Source organism: Scardinius erythrophthalmus (genome assembly GCF_964197995.2).
Source record: "Scardinius erythrophthalmus genome assembly, chromosome: 10".
Classification (NCBI taxonomy): Eukaryota; Metazoa; Chordata; class Actinopteri; order Cypriniformes; family Leuciscidae; genus Scardinius; species Scardinius erythrophthalmus.
The window spans coordinates 46,004,995-46,027,288 of NC_138230.1; the positions used below are offsets into that span (position 1 = coordinate 46,004,995).

Below are 22,294 nucleotides of genomic sequence, written 5' to 3' on the forward strand. Positions count from 1 at the left end.
TTTCCCCACCGTACGACTGGTCAGTGCTTCTCTTCTGCTCTCCAAGGCTGCATTTAGTTGACAGAGAATTGTTTAGTAACATTATAAATGTCTTTAAGGCCTTGATATACTTCAAGCGGCATCGAAGAATTAACTTTTAGAAGAATTAACTTCTTGAAACCGCTTCAGAAGGAAAGCTCGCTCCGGCTGTTAAACTCTTCTGACCCGTATACACACGTAAACACAGATCGCCACGCACTAAAGCTGCTGCATTACAGCAATCTACTGGATAAAGTGTTGTAACACTAAACGTGACGAGTCTGCGAAGGTTTCCACATCCCTGTGATCGGATGCTTTCTGAACGGCTGTTTTCGGCTGTGATTGTTTTCTTATTGAGAGGAAAGCGCAGATCATATTTACATATTCATAGTCTCGATGTTCGCTAACGGTATTTTGCTGGTCGCATTTTTTAAACTTCTTTTTACCTTTAAGCAAAGAACGAAAAATAACTTTCTTAACTGTCACTTTTGATAAATCCTTGTCACATAAAGGTGCTAATTATAAGTCATTTTAAGTCATGTCTGAAAATTAATCATTTTTCTCCGGCCTATTTATAATTTGGGATATGTTAATCTTAGTGAGTAAAATTCTTAAGGTCTGAAATGTTCAGATGGCAGTATGCCAGGACCTTTAGTCTTGATTTTAAAATGCTTTATGATTTAATTTAAAGTGTTTTCCGTATTTTTGTGTGACTGTTATTTTTATTGTGTTTCTGTGAGCAGAAATGTTGTTTTAAGTTCTATATGAATAAAAGTGACTCTGACCTTTCTTTTAAACTTCTTCCTGGCCGAAGCTTGTGAACGGCTGTGACTGAAGTTCATGTTCATCCTTCATCACGTGTGTCCTCGCCGCAGCGCTAGTGCACATATTCAGTCAGGATGTTCGCTGCTCGCGTATCTCAGTCCTTTGTTTACCCTTAAGCGGAGAACGGAAATAAACTTCCTTCACTGTGTCTTTTGATCAGTTTTCTGCGTTCTTCTCACACTGCTCATGTGTTCCTGTGCAGGTGCTGCTGTACTCAGATCTGGATTTCCAGGGCTCGTGTCGAGTCTGTCATCAGAACCAGAGCTGCTTGCCTGAAGGCCTGCCGGTCGGATCCGTCCGGGTGGTGGGAGGAAGGTCAGTGAAGGTCATTTACTCTATCATTCACCGTATTCACTCTCGGACTGTGGGAACTCAGCTGTACACCTCTGTGATTTCAGCTGGGTGCTCTACGGAGGAGAGAAGTTCACGGGAAACATGTGTGTCTTATCTGAAGGACATTATCCCAACCTGACCAGCACGGGCTTCCCCCCCGACTCCAGCGTTCGCTCCGTCAAAGCCGTTCCAATGGTGAGGAAACTCAGTGAATGAGGCATTTATATAGCGCTTACAATACACGATCACAGTGAACAGACACGGAAAGATCTATTCCTCTCTGATCTAAGTGTGTGTGTGATGGAGACGGAAACATAGCGGCAATATAATGCCATATATTGATGGTTGATGAAGACAATTAGGTGCGTCACACTGAGAGGAACTGTGCTTTCTTACTCAGCGTGCTTCTGGAGTAATGATGAGAAACCTGGAGACGAGCGTGTCTCTTTCATCGGCTGTGTTTAGATGTGGAGCGCGGGGCTAGTTGTCACACACTTGTGTTAAATACTTCCACACATGCTATCATGACGAAACTTGGTGTATTTACTAGTTGCCATATCAACACTATATAGAGAAAAAAATGCGCCAAAATTAAAAAGAAATTGGAAGATATCCAGACATTTATTAAACCATAGCAAAAGTAAATTTCTTACTTAAGTTAATTTTTCATCTCTATTTTTAGTGTTTTTTTTAAATGAGACAAATCTGATATTATTTTAATCTCCAATATGTTGTTTAACAGTTGAGATAGTTATTCAATGCTTCGCTAACTAGCAGAAGACACTAGCCGGGTTTAAATCCCAGTTGTGCACGCGGGGCCCCTATTATAAATATGCTATTATATTCTATACTTTTATTAATTCTATTGAGAAAACATGAGAAAAAGGTGAATAAAGACTGAGAGTCAATGTTCAGAAATGACTAATTATTAATTTGTTTTGAACTGTTGTATAGCTGTGTTTTCCTGTGTTCGTAGTCAAAAAATAGTTTATATTTAATTATTAAAAAATGCAATTTTTTTATATGCAAAAGTTAATGATTGTATTTTATTTTAGAAAATACTTTAGTTTGTCTTGTTTATTTATTTTTATTAGATCAGAGAGCATTTGAATCTGTCATATGGTCATGTTACAGTGTACCCCGCCTGTGGGGCATGTTGTCACATTTACTTCCATTCTTTCGGGGTATATCAAGAAAAAAGTATATACTGTATTAATAAAACAAAAACACATAATTGTACTAGACATGCGGGAAATTAATGTGGGAAAAAATAAATACTCTGAACCATAAGTAGATTTACACAAACTGAGAAAGTCAGAAAGCGTTACTTTGCGCCGCGCTCTCCCCTAAGACACGAGCAAACCTCTTCACTCCCGTATACACGCAATTCTCATTATTCTGATTATTCAAAAACAAATTATTTCAATTTTCTGATTATTTTTATCGCCATTATTCACATATGCACAGCATAAATGATAAACTCGCTGTGTGTTTAATCCACTTACATTAAATGCAAAACATATTTGAATGGATGTATTGGATTCATTTGGATGTTTTCGACCATCAATATACAGCATTACGTTCATGTCTCTTCTGCACTCCGCTGTGTTTCAGTCTTCATCACACGCACACTTTGATCAGAGCGGAATAGATGAGAATAAAGTCTCTCCGTTCCTGTTTATTGTGATTAAAATCGCCATACGGTGGATATTTTACTACGATTATGAACTGACTTGCATGGATTTGAATGCGGTAAAGTTTACTGGCAGTATCTCATCATGAGGATGATGATGAGGATGATGAGGATGATGATGATGATGCAGTCACTGATGTTGGTCACTCTCTCTCTCTCTCAGAGCTTTTCGGTGCCGTCGATCTCTCTCTTTGGCCTGGAGTGTTTTGAAGGTCGAGAGGTCACTATCGACACGCTGGTTTCCAACATGCTGGAGGAAGGGTTTAGCACACACTTCCTCTCTGTCAGGGTCAACAGCGGCTGGTGAGTTTGCAATGCTGGTTATTATTGCTTCATATGGGATGATATTTTCACACATATACTTTTGCTCATCAAAGCTGCATTTATTTGATCAAAAATACAGTAAAACAGTGAAATATCACTCCAGTGTAAATCTGCTGTTCTCTATGTGAATATACAGTAAAGTGTAATTTATTCCTGTGATCAAAGCTGAATGTTCAGCATCATTACTCCAGTCTTCAGTGTCACATGATCCTTCACAAATCACTCTAATATGAGGATTTGATGCTCAACAAACATTTATGATTATTATCAGTGTTTAAATCAGTTTTTTCAATGGAAAACTTTTTTTTTTCAGGATTCTTTGATAAATAGAAAGTTCAAAAGAACCGCATTTGAAATATTATCTTCTGTAACATTATAAATGTCTTTACTGTCACTTTTGATCAATTTAATGCATTCTTGATGAATAAGACTATAATCTAACCTTAACCAACCCCAGTTGTGCACATGTCAAAAGCCTGCCGATGTCTCCTCAGCTGGGTGTTGTGTGAGCACAGCAACTACAGGGGGCGCCAGTTCCTTCTGGAACCCATTGAAATCACGAACTGGCACCAGTTCAGCTCCGTGTCCTGCGTCGGCTCCCTGTATCCCGTCAGACAAGTCAGTTTCGCCTCCACATGACCTCTTCTCCTGTTTTCTTTAGTGTATCGATTCTTTTCTTCAGTTGCTTTTACTCATTTATATTTGAGTTTTGCTGCTCGTGTTGTGTGGTTACTCTTAGCTGTGTTGCTCTTATGTTTTCTTTTATTTATTGTTATGCATGTTATATCTTCTTTTAATCTTGTTGTTCTGTAAAGCACTCTGGTCCGCCTAGTGGCTGTTGTAAATGTGCTGTATAATAAAATTGAACTTGAACTTGAACTATGAAGGATGTTATTTACACATATTGTTTGTTAATGTCCCTGTAGAAGCACAGGCTGTTCCGCGTGAGGAATAAGGAGACGGGCCACTATATATCCGTGCAGGGAGGAGTGGAGGACATGAAGACGGGTCGCGTGGTCGTGTCGGAGCAGGTCGAGGGAATGAGTGACGTGTGGCTCTATCAGGACGGGCTCATCAAGAACAAGGTGTGTCACATTTCTTTTAATATTCTACAATATTATTGATCTGCATCGACACCATTATATGAGAACTGAACTGAGCTGGGCGATGACGTCACGGTTTCCATTAAAATAAATTAAACTATAACTTTTTTACAACAAAGATTAACCATCACTGACCTCACTAAAGCTGGACTGTGACGCTATTTTCTTCTGGAAACTAACTCTGTTGCATTATTTTCCTGTTGTCTCTTTAAAGCTGCTATATAAATAGTATTTCTAAATATATACAATACATATATATAAAGTGCTATATAAATAAATGTGACTTGACTTACGCTTCCACTGTGTACTTATTCACCGTTTCAAACTCATTGTTGACGGTGTGTGTGTGTGTGTGTGTGTGTGTGTGTGTGTGTGTGTGTGTGTGTGTGTGTGTGTGTCAGCTGGCCCGAAGCACGAGTCTTCAGGTGATGGGGAACGTGGAGTCCGGTGCTAAAGTGGTGTTGTGGACGGAGACGCGTGTGCCGGTGCAAACCTGGAGCGCAGAGGTCAGAGGTCAAATCAAGAGCAACACCTTCCCTGGGATGGTGCTGGATATCAAGGGTGAGAGCAAGCTTTAACACACTAGTCATTTATTTTATGATTTTGCTATTATTTTATTATTAAAAATATTACATTTATAAAAAAAATTATTAATATTGTTATTAATAAATAAAATATATAATTTTAGTTTATACTGCAAAAATGTAAGAATGTCTGAAATTAAATCTATTCAGAAGTGTCATGCTATACTTCACACAAACTTTTGGTCACGTTTGTATTTCTGATCTTTGCATAATTATTATGCATGCAGTTTTTAATTATGTTAACTATGTTTGAGGAATACTTTACATTTTTATTTGTCACACTACATTATTACACTACACTAGATGTAGAGCAAAAAAAAACTAAAAGAAATAAATTGGTGACCTGTAAAAACACATACAGTAAACTGCTACTTGTTTTGTTTGTTTTTTAAAAGAAAGAAATGTAAACTTTTATTCAGCGAGGATGCATTCACACTGTTTAAAATATATTTCAAGTAAATATATGGAGTTCAACTTAAACTCTTGATATTGGAAACCAAAAGTTTTTGACAATCACTCAAAACTAAATCTAAACTTATGAAATCTTGATTCCGCCACGGAATAAAAAACAAATGCAACTTTTCATCTCTCAATTCTACAGTTGCAAGTTTATATTAGAAAAAGTCAAAACAACCTTTTTTATTTTTTATTTCATGGCAAAGACAAGCTTCCATAAAAACTACATTTTTTGTAAAAACCATGTGGCAATCTAATTCCTCTGTTTTACAGGAGGCAAAACATACGACAAAGAGCATTTGGTGATCCGAGAGGAGAATGAGGAGCATGAGAGCCAGCAGTGGGAGCTGGAGTTTGTTTAACCCCGCCCCCTCTCATGATCATGTGACCCGCCTCTCCTTCTGACCCCGCCCCCTCTCATGATCATGTGACCCGCCTCTCCTTCTGACCCCGCCCCCTCTGACATACACTCATTCTCTCGCACAGATGAAGAGGATTTATCCTGTGTAGAAGAGATCAAACCGATACATTCACCAATGACAGCAGAGGTCAGAGGTCACCCGAGCTCATCCAGTGTGTCTTATTTGCACATAAAACATAAATATTAACTACAGGTCATTTTACGATGTACACACTGAAGTTGGTGGTTTAACCTTTATAAAGTCACTTAAAAAGCAGATATTTTCCATATGCATCACATTGTTGAATATAGTGCTTTCTCTCAGATTTCATATATGAATCCAGTGACTTTCGAAGCATTCTTTCATTTCTGCTCAGTTTTTTGTTTACACACTAATGTTATTTTATTTTCCTACATGTTATTTGCCATATTGGGTATATTCTGGTTTGTATGCTTTAATATCGATATCTGCAATTAGTTTATAGCCGCTGCAAATGCTGTTCGCTTGAATCCTGCCGGGTTTGTTTTTAATACCAAAACGTGTGTTGATGTCAGAGTCAGTATAAAATCACCATGTCTGTGGAAAACCAAGAAACTTTAATATGTGTAAATGTTATTTTTCAAAGGATAATGTGATAAATATTATGTAACAGGGAGTGGCTTTAATTTTGTAATAAAACTGTAAAACAAAATCATGTCAGAATTCATTGTAGTTCTTGTTCTTCATCATCTTCTCTTTGCAACCACTTAGCAACACCCTAGCAACCACCTGAGTACCCTAGCAACCGCATAGCAAACTATTTATCTGAGAGACTTAAAACCTTCAAACTTTGGCATTCAAACTTAAAACTACTTCAAGTTTAAAAGTTTTCTCTGTCTGTCTAAACTATTACACACTTCAAGCTTTTACAATTACTTCTCGGGCATCTCGGGAACCGCACTGCACTGGTTCAGGTCTTCCCTCTCAGCGGGTCCTTCAGGGTGTCGTGGAGGGGTGAGGTGTCTAAGACCCATCATCTAGCTACTGGAGTGCCTCAGGGCTCAGTGCTGGGACCGCTTCTCTTCTCCATCTACATGACACCACTAGGATCTGGGATTCAGAAACATGGCTTTTCCCATCACTGCTACACTGATGACACACAACTCTACCTCTCAGTCCAGCCTGATGATCCGACGGTTGCTGCTCGCGTCTCAGCCTGACTGACATTTCTGGCTGGATGAAGGACCACCACCTTCAACTAACCCTTGTGAAGAGAGAGCTACTCGTGGCCTCGGCCAACCCAACACTACACCACAACTTCTCCATTCAGCTAGTGTCATCGTCCATAACTCCATCAAGGTCAGCCAGGAACCTTGGAGGTGTGATTGATGATCAATTGAACTTCACAGATCACATTGCTAGAACTGCCCGGTCCTGCAGATTTGCCTTGTACAACAACTAACTAACCCTTGTACTAACCCTAACCCTAACCCTAACCCCTAACCCTTAGGAGGATCGGCCCTTCCTATCAGAGCTACACAACTCCTTGTCCAGGCGCTTGTTCTCTCCAGACTGGACTACTGTAATGCTCTCCTGGCTGGTCTTCCAGCATCTCTGTCAATCCTCTGCAACTGATCCAGATGCTGCAGCTAGAGTGGTCTTTAACGAACCGAAGAGAGCACACGTCACTCATATTTTTAAAATATAAATAAAAAAATAAAAAAATTAACTTGTACTGCGTTAGATTAAACTGGGAATTGTTGTCCTACTGTTAGTTAAACTGCTTCTATTGTTCTCATTTGTAAGTCGCTTTGAATAAAAGCGTCTGCTAAATGAATAAATGTAAATGTACTTCAAACGTTCAGGCTTTCTCAAGCCAACATCAAACTTTACTCATCTAGTTTCCTATAACGATTAATAAAACACACAGAATACATATGCATTAACATTTACATTTTGTTAATGTTCCTGCTACGTTATGAAAACGCTATTTCTGAATGATCAAAACGTCCATTTTTTTTTAAATGTTTTTTTTTTGGGAGAACATTCCATTCTTCAAACATTATGGTAACGTTACTTTTGAAAGTTCTGTGAATGTTCGGAAGCAAGTAGTTACATTTAAATAACTAAAATGTTTCTGAAAAACTTTTCATGAATGATTTATAAATAATGTTTTTGTGCTAATGCATTGAGAACATTATTAAAGACCAGATAACTTTGAACAAATGTTCTATTAACATTACTGGAAGAATGTTTGTTCATAACATTGAGAGAACCTTGACACAACATTCCCTGTTCTCTGTTTAGTGCTTTTTTATTCATTTTAACTTCTCTGAGGAATCTGGACATTCTGCCAAGATCAGATCAGATACGATCATTGAGATTCCAGCATGTTTGTGATGTGTAAAGATGTCTGATAATGGTTTGTGTGAATGAGAAGCATGCAGGTGCGGTGAGATCTCCACAAACCCAAAGCCAATGTTGTTCTTTCAGGTGGAGAATTCTCCTGATCCTTCTTGTGTTTGACTTGAGCTTATTTACACGGTCAAGTTCAGCTCTGTTGACATTAACAACACCTTCTCACATTTCTCAAATTACAACCTGTTTTACGCCGCATCTTTACCACCAACACTGTAAATCGAAGCATGTTCTTTTGAATTTTCATGTGAAGAATCTTTGTGATTGAGAAAAGGTGTTTTGGGAGGAATCTAGTCGATTGAGTCTTCCAGTTCTGCAGGTTTTCAAGGTTTTTGTGCGTATGTCCAGGTTACACCCATGATGGGATATCTGATCTGATTTGATCTGAGCCATTGAGATCTTCTATTTGGTTTGAGACGTTAGTGTTTTTTGCATCAGACACGTCTGAGAACTACAGCGTATGGAAAGCAGGAGAGGTTTACACCTTTTAAGCCTTTTAAAACATTGAGTTTTCATCCTGCGCTATTGAGTTTGATAAGATCCAGCATCTATAAAAGAGCTGAACTCGATCTCAGACTGAGATTCATACACACTTCAGCAGGTAAAACACCTTCAGTATTTCAGATACGAAGCCTTGTTTTCTAAAAAACAATCATCAGTTTGTGCTTAAAACAAGAACAATCTGTTCTTTCAAAGGGAAAAACTAGATTCTTTTTCTGACTTTTCTGAGTTTTAAGCACAAACTCACTTGATTTTTAGGATTTTTTCAGATAACAAGACTTAATATCTTCGGTTATGTTGCTTCTCCAGTAAATGTATCTTGATTTAAGAATGTTTAGATATTTGTGCTGGAAAACAAGACAGAAACACTGAGGAAGAGCTTGATGTTTTGCGGTGTGGGACTGGTTTGCTGGTTTATGGGGGGGTGAAGAGGTCAACAGTGTAATAGAGATGTAATTAGAGAAATGAAAACATACAGGTATTTAAATACAAGCACAAGAAGCATTCATCTACACAGAAATGCATTGTATTAAATGATTAATTGAAATGTTAGTACATGCTAGTTAAAACACTTGGACTGTTTCTGTTCCTCCAGACTTCATAACGTCCTTCACTGATAAGTTCTGCGATGGAGAAAGAGTCAAGCTCACAGGATTCGTCTCCTCTGATGGTCAGTGTCTGTATCTGCACTCTTTTACTCTGTATCAGTTGTTGTGTTGTCCTTTAGGAGCATTGTTTGTCGTGAATCATTTTCTCAATACCATTTTTTTCTATGGATGCACCGATATGAAAATTTTGGCCGATAACGATAACCGATAATTCTTTATATTTGAAAGCCGATAACCGATATATTGGCTGATACATCTAAATCCACATTTTTATATAATTTTTGAGAGCCTGGTTACAAAAACAAAAGTTTCATCATTATAAGCCATGTCCCAAGCTCACAATTATATATTGTATCCCATTATAATTTTATGTCGCCTTTATGACAACATGTTGCACTTTACTGTATTTTCCTTTTTTGAAGTGATTCCAATCATATTTCAATCAATAAACCATCATGTTGAACTGTGCGCATCTGAAGCGTCTCAGCTGAAGGAAATAATCCATTATTTATCGGCTTTAATATATCGGACAAATTTTCTTATTGGGCCGATAAAGATAACATAAAAAATTAACATATATCGGCCGATACCGACGATATATACATTTTCACCGTGTCATGTATGTTTCCCATCCCTCAGACTGAAGGCATGTGGTGGGGAACGCTGGGATCCGTTCGGCCCTTCCCGAATTTCCGTCCCGAGAGAGATGTTACCATCCTTTGCGCTGCTCTGGAGAAGAAAGGTTCATTTATAGGAATGACTATTGTGGTAGTAATTGTCCGACTGCTAGTATTCTGTCATATTTAAATGTTTTAATTTCAAACTACCATATCTTTTTGTTAAAGATGTGAGCACCATTGTGAGAATAATAACCAGTCGCAGTAATGCTCAGAGACAATCTCTGGCACGCGTCTACAAGAACGTCTCACAAATGGTAAGCAAGAAACTAATTTATCTCCAAATCACCAAAAACTAGTCCTTGTGCTTCATAGTGGCCAAATAGTATAATAAGTGACCAAGTAATATAATACATCATAGTGGCATGCATCAGTGACTTGAACTTGATTCGAGTGGGAATTGGCCACCAGTGCAGTTTAGTGAGGAGAGGAGTGACGTGTGCTCTCTTCGGTTCGTTAAAGACCACTCTAGCTGCAGCATCTGGATCAGTTGCAGAGGATTGACAGAGATGCTGGAAGACCAGCCAGGAGAGCATTACAGTAGTCCAGTCTGGAGAGAACAAGCGCCTGGACAAGGAGTTGTGTAGCTCTGATAGGAAGGGCCGATCCTCCTAAGGGTTAGGGGTTAGGGTTAGGGTTAGGGTTAGTACAAGGGTTAGTTAGTTGTTGTACAAGGCAAATCTGCAGGACCGGGCAGTTCCAGCAATGTGATCTGTGAAGTTCAATTGATCATCAATCACACCTCCAAGGTTCCTGGCTGACCTTGATGGAGTTATGGACGATGACACTAGCTGAATGGAGAAGTTGTGGTGTAGTGTTGGGTTGGCCGAGGCCACGAGTAGCTCTCTCTTCACAAGGGTTAGTTGAAGGTGGTGGTCCTTCATCCAGCCAGAAATGTCAGTCAGGCTGAGACGCGAGCAGCAACCGTCGGATCATCAGGCTGGACTGAGAGGTAGAGTTGTGTGTCATCAGTGTAGCAGTGATGGGAAAAGCCATGTTTCTGAATCCCAGATCCTAGTGGTGTCATGTAGATGGAGAAGAGAAGCGGTCCCAGCACTGAGCCCTGAGGCACTCCAGTAGCTAGATGATGGGTCTTAGACACCTCACCCCTCCACGACACCCTGAAGGACCCGCTGAGAGGGAAGACCTGAACCACTGGAGTGGAGGTGTGCAGTGGAGTGACCAGTGTATGGTCAGTGGAGCAGTAGCGCATGTAAATAAGGTCAAACTGGTTTCCTGATCTGTGAGTAGCCGCAGTAGACACTTGCTTGAGGTCAAATGAGGCGAGCAGAGTGTGGAGATCAGCAGCCGGAGGTTTTTCTAGGTGGATGCTGAAGTCTACAAGGACTACAAGAGGAGTACCATCGTCAGGACCATAAACCACTACAAAATGGTGATAGTAATTGCTGTGGGATGTCTCTGAGGATATGGTTTAGGTTTAGGGAACAGAACATTTTATTTACTCTGTGTAAAATCAATTGAAGTCAATGGATAATCCCCATAAAGACTATACGAAATTCATATCATGAGGAGTGGGAAAAATGTGTGTGTGTGTGTGTGTGTGTGTGTGTTACAGGAACTGCAGGCGAGTCTGAAGAAAGTTCTTTCCGGTGATCTGCAGTCTCTGATACTCGGTCTGATGATGATCCCGGAGCAGTTTGAGGCTCATCGCTTGCGCAAAGCCATGGAGGTTTAGCATTAATAGTGCCTGTGTGTGTGTGTGTGTGTGTGCGCGTGTGTGTGCGCGTGTGTGTGTGCGTGCGTGCGTGCGTGCGTGCGTGCGTGTGTGTGCGTGCGTGCGTGTGTGTGTGTGTGTGTGTGTGTGTGTGTGTGTGCTTGATCGCTATACATTTAACTACAGATCCACATCCATTCAGACTGTATCTGTGCATGTGTGTGTGTGTGTGTGTGTGTGTTTAGGGTGCTGGTACAGATGAAGAAACTCTTTTAGAGGTTTTGTGCACCAGGACGCCACAGCAACTCTCCGACATCACGACCACATACAATCAAGGTGCTTTAAGAACAATTTACAAAAACGTAATTAATGCGATTAAAAGTCTTGTCTATTATTATTGGTGGTTTTCACAGTCAAACCACAAAAATGCTTTGAATGGAATTGACATTTTGAGAAAACTGATAATTCAGTCATTTTTAAATATATTTGTATGATTTGTATGATGGTAATAAACTTTCCATTAAAAATATTGGGGTCAGTTAGATCTTTTTTTATTATTTCTTCTGCTCACCAAGGCTTCATTTATTTGATCAAAAATACAGTAAAACAGTGAAATATTATTCCAGTGTAAATCATCTGTTCTCTATGTGAATATACAGTAAAGTGTAATTTATTCCTGTGATCAAAGCTGAATGCATCATTACTCCAGTCTTCAGTGTCACATGACCCTTCAGAAATCACTCTAATATGAGGATTTGATGATCAAGACACATTTATGATTATTATCAGTGTTGGAAACCGTTGTGCTGCTTCAGACTTCTGTGGAAACTGTCGTACATTTTATTTTTTAGGATTATTTGATGAATAGAAAGTTCAAAAGAGCAGCATTTATTTTGAAGTAGAATCTTTTGTAACATTACTTTTGTCACTTTCGGTATGAATTGGTTTTAAAAATAAATCTTACTGACCACAAACTTTTAGTTTAGTAGTGCATTTATTATATTTTCCCTAAAACATTCCATTCAATAAGAACTGATAATTGCATTGCTTTTTTGTTAGTCTGAGTTTGAATGTTTCATCATTGTGACTTTAACAGAGTTCAAGCGGGATTTGGAGAAAGACTTGATCAGTGAATCCAGTGGAGATTTCTGCAAGCTCATTGTGGCGCTGTTGAAGGTGACTCACACTGTTAAACATTTACAACAAAACCTATTTCAGTGTGTAGATGAATCATCACTATATCAACATCCCGGTTTAAGGTGTGTGTAAGTAATGGTGTTCACTCTGTCCTTTTTCAGAAAGAGAATGGGCCAGGAGTTATTGACCAGGACACAGCCGTGAGTCCATGTATTATCAGATCCGTCAGATTCCTCAGTCCTTTCAGGCGCTGCATTCCCAGTGTCATATTCTGAGATGAAGCTGATAAAGGTTTAACTATCAAACCTGTGATGTTGACTTTGCTTTGTTTGATCCGCTTCACTGCGTGTGATGACCTCTAGATGACCTCTAGGTGACCTCTAGGTGACCTCAGAGACAGGATTCTCAGGGTGACCGATATCAGTTTTCTAGAAGAACAGGATTATTCTTCTCACTGCACTGACAGACATTTGTTCTTGTTTTAAGCTCAAACTCACTTCATTTTCATGATTTTTGTGTGTTTCTCCAGTAAATGTCTCTTGATTTAAGAATGTTTGGATATTTGTGCTGGAAAACGAGACAGAAACACTGAGGAAGAGCATCGGTTTATTACTGTATGTTGTTTTACAGACTTTATCTGAGGAGCTGAAAAACAAGAAACCTTCAGCTGATGTTTGGATCCAAATCCTCACCACGAGACACCCGGATCATCTCAGAATCGGTGCGTTTCAACTGTGTGTGTGTGTGTGTGTGTGTGTGTGTGTGTGTGTGTGTGTGTGTGTTTCTGGTCTAGCTGTGGAAAATGTCTCCAGAAGAAGATATATCTGGAAACCCGTTGCTCAAAAGGAAAATGGTTCATAAAGACAGTAAATAATGCCTTTACTCTACAAATGTAAATGTGAAAAATTAGTATTAATGAAGATGCCTTGAGTCATGTATTAAACAGATGTTCTGCATACAGTATAAAGGCCTTTATATTTCTACATTTGACATCTGATACTCTTGATTAGATTATAATGATCAGTTTCAGTTGTTCGGTTTAACATCAGTCATTGCTGGCAGTCGTGTGTTTCTCGTGTCCTTGATACAGTAAAGCTGCAGATCCTCGTAACATAGGAACAGTTTGAGCCTTAATACTTGTAAGGTTGATGACAACAAGTGTGTGTGATGCGAGTGTGTGTATCTGTGCTCAGTGCTGGAGGAGCTGGAGTTGGAGAGAGGACAGACCCTGGAAGACGCTTTAGACGGACGTTTTAAAGGACTTCAGTCTGGAGATCTGAGGAAAGGCCTGAAGACACTCGGTAAAGCCGCTGTACGTGTGCATTAATGTGGAATAAGCAGAAGTCCACCATGCGATTCATCACTTTCTTCTCTCGTCAGTGCGATGTTTACAGAACCAGCATCTGTTCTTGGCTCAGCGGATCCAAACTATGAAAGTAAGCTTTTTATTTCGGAAATATCTTTATAAATGTCATTTCAGACTCAGTTGGATTGATGCTGTTGCAGGTTTGTGTGTGTGATCAGGTTTTTCCAACATTGTGCAACAAATATCCCAATAAAGACCTAAAATCACCTAGTAAAACACAGAAAGGTTTTTGTGAGAATAGAAAATATCATTGGCTGACCCAAACCCTGACCCTAACCCTGACCCTAACCCTGACCCCGACCCCGACCCCGACCCTGACCCCGACCCTGACCCCGACCCTGACCCTAACCCCGACCCTGACCCCGACCCTGACCCTGACCCTGACCCCGACCCTGACCCCGACCCTGACCCCGACCCTGACCCCGACCCTGACCCTAACCCCGACCCTGACCCCGACCCTGACCCTGACCCTGACCCCGACCCTGACCCCGACCCTGACCCCGACCCTGACCCCGACCCTAACCCTGACCCCGACCCTGACCCCGACCCTAACCCTGACCCCGACCCCGACCCCGACTCTAACCCCGACCCCGACCCTGACCCTAACCCGCACCAGTAGACTGAGAGACTCCTGAACACATCACACACACCTCACACACCCTTGCACTGCACTTTATTAAAATGTTTATATTGTTATTTATGTATATTATACTGAGAATATATTATATATTATATTATATATATTATACTGCCGTGTAACAGAGACTTGCACCTGAGAATTTCACCGTCACACTCTTGTGTAAATGATGTGTGACAATAAAGATAAAAATATTAATAAAAACAAGTTCCGCCTTAATGAATGACTGCGCTGTCAGTAAATAAACTTGCCTCTTTTGCATAGCAGATGTGTATCAATGGAAATATAAATATTACAAAATTCATAGTAAGTTACTTCCTCAAATTCAACAAACTAAACCCATGCAAATGCAAAACAAGAAGTTTTTTTAAACAAACATACAACTAGATCACTTGTTTATACACTCTTAGAAATAAAGGTTGTTTATTGGCAAAGATTTAAAGTGGAAAAACAGTTCTTTAGTTTTTGGAAAAGGTTCTTCACACTAAGAATAACATGATCTTAGAACTGATCACTGAAAGCTTCTTCGGGAACCAGAAATGGTTCTTCTGTTGCATCACTGTGAAAAAAAGTCTCTTTTAAAAGCTTTATTTTTGAGTGTAGTTGTGTAATGTTCAGTGTAGTGTGTGTTTGTGTTTGTGGTTCAGCTGTAGATGTGTGTGTTTGTGTGTGTGTGTGTGTGTGTGTGTGTGTGTGTGTGTGTGTGTGTGTGTGTGTGTGTGTGTGTGTGTGTGTGTGTGTGTCATGTGTAGTGTGTGTGTGTGTGTGTGTGTGTGTGTGTGTGTGTGTGTGTGTGTGTGTGTGTGTGTGTGTGTGTGTGTGTGTGTGTGTGTGTGTTTGTGCAGGCCTCAGTGGTTCAGGGTGTGATAGTGTCGTCTTGATGTGTATGTTTGTGTTGATGTGAGTGTTGATGTGTGTGTGCAGGTCGAAGTGGTTCAGCTGTAGGTGTGTGTGTTTGTGTTGATGTGTGTGTGTGTGTGTGTGTGTGTGTTTGTGCAGGCCTCAGTGGTTCAGGGTGTGATGGTGTCTCACAGTGAAGAGGATCTGCTGAGAGTTCGAGTCGCTTTCCTTCAGTCGACGGGAGCTTCACTGTACACTACCTTACAGGTCTATAACACACACACACACACACACACACACACACACACACACACACACTCAAACTCAATCACACACACTCACACTGATTGTCTCTGGTGTTCCTCAACAGAAGCAGTTTAAGGCTGATCTCCTGCAGGGTCTGTTGTGTGTGTGTCGAGCTGAAGATTAGCAGATGATGAAACTCTCTGTGCTCACAGTGAAGAACCGCTCTTACACAAACACTGTTTCTGAAAATAAAGCAATAAATCAATAAATATAATGCAGCAGTGTCCTTTATTAATCCCTATGGAAGCCCATATGAGGAAAAAGGTAAAAAGTTTTGGTCAAATATGTTTTTTGGAAAAAAAAAAAAACCTTTTATGTCATCATTTTGACTTATGTTGTCATTATGATTTATGATTTAATGATAATAGACAAATTTATGAAAATAAGTTAAAATTATAGCTTAACTTTTATATTAAAAGTTAAGATTATGACAAAAAGTCAACATTGACAAAAAGTAAAAATTATGACATACTAAGTCATAATTATAACATAAAAAGTTGAGGTTATGACAAATAGTCACAATTGACAGAAATTATGACATACTAAGTCATAATAAATATGACACAAAAAGTAAGTGCAAGTGTGTTTTGCTAGTTTCAGCCCGACGCAGTTTTCATTTTCACATCCTGCGCCAGGATGGACGGTTCGTTGGACTATTTTTCCTGCCGACCAAAATTTCGTTATTTCAAATGTAGGCGCGTTGCGCGTGGCAAGCTCGCTCATAGTGTAAGACGCCGGCGCGACCACAACATTTCCCAACATCAAATGTCAAACGTAATGTAAGAGGAACGAAACTGCTCGTTATTGTGTGGATGAAGGACCGTTTATCAGTTTGGACCAGTGCAGCGCGAGCCGATCGTGATCAAGCGACACTGTTATTACACAGCGCTAATAAGAGATCCAGTAAAGAAAGCATTTGAATTCGCCACAGAAGTAATAACATCGCTGCGAGATCTAGTGAGAAACATTCACATTTCTCCGTTATTAACGGATCAAACAGCGCTGACGTGGAAACCAGGAAGAAACATTGTGCCATGAATGAAATATCCAGTGTCCACAGATCTGCAACATTCACCATGGATTTACTGTAGTAACACTAACTGCAACCATGGAAGTTTGGCAGGAATAGTACAGGCTATAATGCCTTCAAGTAACACGTCGGTTTTATTTTGACATTATGAATACAATTGCTGCCCTCAAATGTTAATCCGAAATCAAATAAACCTTTGTTTTATAACTACTACAATATTACATTTCATTTTTTCCAAGCAGCTGTTTTGTATTATATGCTTCTAAGAAGAGTCAATTATAGCTCTAGAATTGCTCAAAGTTAAAAAATATCATACTTTATGATGTAAGTTTTAATAAAAAAAAAGAATAAAAAAAATTTAAATCAAGGAAATTTCTCTGGCATTTTATTCTTTTTGCTGTATCAAAAACGTACCGAACCGAACCGCACCGAACCGAACCGTGATTTTTGTGAACCGTTACACCCTATTAAATAGCAAATACATTATAGGCGGCACCTATAGGCGGGTCCACAACGCACACACTCTGCTTATTAAACACACAGGGACGCACAGCAGCACACACACATGCCAAATATTTAAAATTATACAATAATATATAGATTATTATTGTGTACATGAAGATATGGTGAATCCGGCTCGTCCCGTAGATGTTCTGCTTGCACACTTTGACTTTGCACTGTTTGCGCTCTGGAGACGCGTTCAGTCTTTCCACTATCAAATTCCGTCATGTAAATAGCGAATCCGCCATGGCGCGAGTGCAACTGGCACTTAAAGGATGTTTTATTAACAAAGTTCGGGAGGAGCACATTCAGATAATCAAACCTAATTAGACACGAGTGGAGCACACTCTGTTCATCAACCCAATCAATGAGTCAGAGGTGTATATACAGCAAAAATTCCGAGCCCTCCCCGGACAGCACACCAAATACGCATAATCGTTTCTCTGTTTAATTGATGTAAGTGTTAACTTGTGAAAGGGAACGGGAGATGAGACTCTGATTGGTTTAACGCACGTAAATCCCAAAACACACCCATTACTCATTAAGAGAAAAGAGACGACCCTTTTAGACCATGCGCCGGGAGCGCCGACCATTTTCCCCGTCGTTAAACTAGCAAAAGTGGATTCGGACACGCACTAAGTGAAATTATGGCGTGCGCTTTAGACCATGCGCTTAGATCGTTAAAATAGGGCCCACTAAATAAATTTTGACACAATGGGCCCTATTTTAACGATCTGAAACGCAAGTATCAAGCGCGAAACGCGTTAACTTTGTGGGCGGGTCTCGGGCGCTGTTGCTATTATAACGACGCAAATCTAAAATGTGTTGGTCTGAAGTCGCTTCATTACTCATAGGTGTGGTTTGGGCGTAACGTGAAATAAACCAATCAGAGCGTCATCTCACATTCCCTTTAAGAGCAGGCGCGCTTGTTCCATGGCGGATTCTCCTGGTCAGTGGCGGAATTGTTTTCTGAAACTGCAGAATAGCACCAGGGAACGTTTGCGCCGGAACACGCCTCCTCCTTTCCCTGAACCGCCTCCGGGAGCGCAAGTTCATTCCCTAATTTAGCGAAGTGCGTCTGTGGAGGGAAAAGTGCTCTGTGCGCGGGTGAGAAATAGGAATGACACATGCGTCGCTGTACAAAGTCAATTGCGCTGGGAGCGAGATAGGGCCCTATAAGTCATAATTATGACATACCAAGTCTAGACTTAGTATGTCATATTTTTCAACATTTATCTCAAAGTGATATGCTAGAGCATGATTTGTTTTCTTATGTGGCCATACTTATAAAACTTTGAAGTGATTTAAATCAATAAGTTAAAGACCATTGATGATCAATAAAGGCCCCAAAAACCCATAATATTTCAATATCTGATATTTTAGACATTGTTTATTCATAATGTATGCAGTATTTACCGACCCTTGGGCTAAAAGGCCTTCCAGCTGCCTTTATATATATATATATATATTCAGGATTTTAATCACAATAAACTTATTACCATTTCTTTTGATCATCATATATTTTGGGACCAGAAAAACATGCATCTCTTCTGTCATATCGGATTATCAGGCCTAAAATTAACACTCGCCAAACATCATTAACACATCTGAGTTGGCGAGTGTGTGTTGTGGGTTTAGTTGCTAACATTTTTATTAATTCTAGCAGTCCAGAGAGAGCAGTGTGTGAAGAATGAATCGAGCTCTTTCATGTATTCTCGCGCTTGAACAGACAAACTCGCATAAAATATGTCATAAATGCCCGTTCCTACTAAACATATCAGTTATGGTTAAGTGAACAGAAACAGTGGAGAACTTCAGTTGTGTAACTTTAATGAGGATTCATTTCTACAGTGGAGACAATCCAGTGTTATTTCACATCTAGTCATGTAGTACTCGAGTCCGGTTTCGAGAACGATTTCTGCTTTCTCGGACTCGACTCGGACTCGACCCTTCAAAGACTCGGTCTTGACTCGGACTCGGCATATAGGCGGTCTCGTCCCATCACTAGTCCACTAGATTAAATACATACCACTAGAAAATTTGTATTTGCTCTGCATGTCCTAACTATGATTAAAGAAGTCAGGGTGGGCTTAACATGTTGATGACAGAGCAGCACTGTTGAAGCAGTTTAGAAAAATAGGCAGAAGATGATGCACGTGGTAGGGATTTTTTTAATGATAGTAAAAGCATAGTCCATATTAAGACGTTAAGACTGCTCCTCTAAACAATTCCCAATCGAGCTTAGTCTGTAGGCCTAACTGTTGATTATTAACTGGGGTGATATTAAATCATGAATATGAAAACTGACATGTTTTTATGGTCTTGGTCTCGACTCCTAAAGACTCGGTCTTGACTCGGACTCGGCATAGGCGGTCTCGTGCCATCACTACTGATGACTTTATTCAGAGTCTCTGCCTGAGTTCGTGAGTTTATGACCTGCTGATACTGAAGCCGAATAATAAAGTTTATTTGACTTTCTGATCATGTGAATTGTAGCGTGACTCATTTGTTTGATATTTAGCTAAAGGCTTTAATAATGTTTTTCCAGGATGTCATAAGACCATAAACCCAGTACAAGGAAATAAATTATTTTACATCAATTATTTTAATCCAGAAGAGTCTCAAACAGTAAAACATGTACAAAACATTACAGTGAAAAGAACAGGAGTGACATCAGCGATGTTTGGATTAACCAGATTAAAGGGTTAATTGCTGGATTAATGACTCTCCTCGTTAGTGATACGTCAAGCCCCAATGAATGAAGTAAGGAATAATTGAAGACAGGCCGTTGAATTATTAGAAAAATAATGCACACCCGAGGTGGTAATGCGGGCACGACGCGAAGCGGAGTTAGGATTGCCTCGACTGCAGATTATAAACACCGACTTTGAACACAGACTGAACGCGCGTTTGGACATGATCAGTCATATAGGCTATCAAATTACATTCATAACCGGCCTTAAAGTGTGTCCCCAGTTATTAATGCAGTTATTAGAGAGAGAGATGTTGCAATAATGAGACAGAAAAGCATGTGCTTCAATATTATTATTTATTTATTAATTCAATTCCTTTTAATTAATTCGAATTCATTCTTTTTTTCTATTATTGACAGATGACAGACTAGCCAAACAAATGAAACACAAAGCGCTTTTAACAAGTAGGCCTATCAATAATTATTTATTTGTTATATTATCTGCAATAATAATCCGTGCTGCAGGACTATCCATTTATTTAGCCTCGGCGACGTCATCACTGCTTGCGCACGCAACCAGGAGGCAGAAAGGCCCGCGGTCTTCGTACTGGAGTAAAGGGTTTAGGCTAGTAGCATAGTGGTGGTGTTGTCGCTAAGTCAAAATACCAAGGAGTTGTTGCGTAATTTATTTACATGCAGGTCTATCTGTTGTTTTATCTGCGCATAACAGGTCACTAGGTTGTGACGGCTGTCAATCAAAATGTGGAGCGGTGATTCGTTCCATGTGTTCCCTGTCAGAAAACAAATAGATAATTTGGTAAATTTAAATTTAACAGAATTTATCAACTTGTTGCCTGCTGTGGTTGTTTTAATTCACATCCTTTCTAAAAAATATGCACGTTTTTGGTTTAATATATTCTTAAGACTGTCAATGATCTAATTTCATGTTTTATATTTTATTTGTTCATTGTTTATTTTGTTGGGTTTTAGTTGGAGTTGGTTAGAACTGTTTATAATAATAATAATAATAATAATAATAATAAATTATTTATATATAGGCTATATATATATAGGCTATATATATATATATATATATATATATATATATATATATGCGCATGATGCCTGCTGCCTTTGGGCTCAGTGATGTTGAATTTAAATGACATGTAAAATAAAGACATGTTATGTTACATAGTGATGTAATGGTGTTTTCTGGAAGGAAAGGAACTAAAGAACAAAGAATTTTTATCAGCTAAAAGGCAGAATAGGTAACATGTCCCACATTGTCCCACACAAACTTATAATCGTCCCACATTTGGTTTGTTTGATGGTGGTCACCCTAATTACATTACTAACTTAGTCTAACATGATAATTCATACATACATCACAGTATGTCCGGATTTTGATTTGTAAACAGTTGGACGTTTTACATAATGTTATATTAATATGAAACACAAACAAACAGATCCAACTCTGAAATTGCAGTTTATTATTGAGTCAACAAGAAATTACAAACAATGCGAAATCTACGTTAATTACAATGTTCTTTTACAGAACTCGGCATAACAGCTAGCGGTTTTCTGCCTCCTGGATGCGCGCGCATCCGGTATTGTTTGTATACAAGAAACCCGTGTATATTCAGTTTAATTTTCTATTGATTATAGATAGGACTATATACTTTATTTATTCAAATTAAACTGCATGTTTCCATTGATTGTGAAGCTAGACATTGAAAATTGCAGATCAAGCGCATGCGGCTAAATGTTTTTTCTTGTTATGAATTGTATTCTATTTTCCGTTATTACCGTTAACTACGCGAAGTGATATGGAACTGCAATGCGTTCAAGACCTGCCTGGAACTACTTCAGCTGTGCGTTTCCCTGAAAATAATGCACACCTTAGAACGTCCGTCAACCAATCAGATTCAAGCATTCAACGGCCCTGTGGTATAAGATTCTTTATATCTGCTTCATTCTTTATGGAAACTTGGTCCTTACATTTCAATTAAAAATTCAACAGAAATTCACAATTTATATTTGTCAAGCTAATTTCAAGCATTCAAGCATGAGCCTTTGTGTTTTTACAGTCACGAGAAACATATTCAGTAAACAAAACTAATATCTGTTGTTCAGTCTATGCTAGTGTAACTCCTTTACCTTCATTTACATTTACAGTTATGCATTTGGCAG

The 22,294-nt window shown here is 39.3% G+C and overlaps 2 protein-coding genes across 2 annotated transcripts in view; both read left to right on the forward strand.

Annotated features, from left to right (window-relative positions):
• Positions 1 to 6,437, forward strand: part of crybg2 (crystallin beta-gamma domain containing 2) — a 39,436-nt gene extending 32,999 nt beyond the window's left edge. Inside the window, exons 14-20 of the mRNA XM_081376477.1 lie at positions 1,046 to 1,158; positions 1,242 to 1,371; positions 3,033 to 3,172; positions 3,688 to 3,811; positions 4,120 to 4,278; positions 4,698 to 4,857; positions 5,610 to 6,437. Coding sequence (XP_081232603.1) covers positions 1,046 to 1,158; positions 1,242 to 1,371; positions 3,033 to 3,172; positions 3,688 to 3,811; positions 4,120 to 4,278; positions 4,698 to 4,857; positions 5,610 to 5,698 — 915 coding nt within the window. The 3' untranslated portion in view covers positions 5,699 to 6,437. The remainder of the gene's footprint in view (positions 1 to 1,045; positions 1,159 to 1,241; positions 1,372 to 3,032; positions 3,173 to 3,687; positions 3,812 to 4,119; positions 4,279 to 4,697; positions 4,858 to 5,609) is intronic.
• A 2,202-nt stretch (positions 6,438 to 8,639) lies between these two features.
• On the forward strand, positions 8,640 to 16,005 carry anxa14 (annexin A14; the record flags this gene model as incomplete). Its single annotated transcript, XM_081375944.1, has 13 exons — positions 8,640 to 8,735; positions 9,231 to 9,305; positions 9,883 to 9,985; positions 10,089 to 10,177; positions 11,497 to 11,610; positions 11,841 to 11,931; positions 12,692 to 12,771; positions 12,894 to 12,932; positions 13,363 to 13,453; positions 13,926 to 14,033; positions 14,113 to 14,168; positions 15,735 to 15,842; positions 15,946 to 16,005. Exons 2-13 carry the CDS (start codon positions 9,264 to 9,266, stop codon positions 16,003 to 16,005), a joined length of 981 nt encoding a protein of 326 aa, XP_081232070.1. The 5' UTR covers positions 8,640 to 8,735; positions 9,231 to 9,263.
• Between the last annotated feature and the right edge of the window lie 6,289 nt (positions 16,006 to 22,294).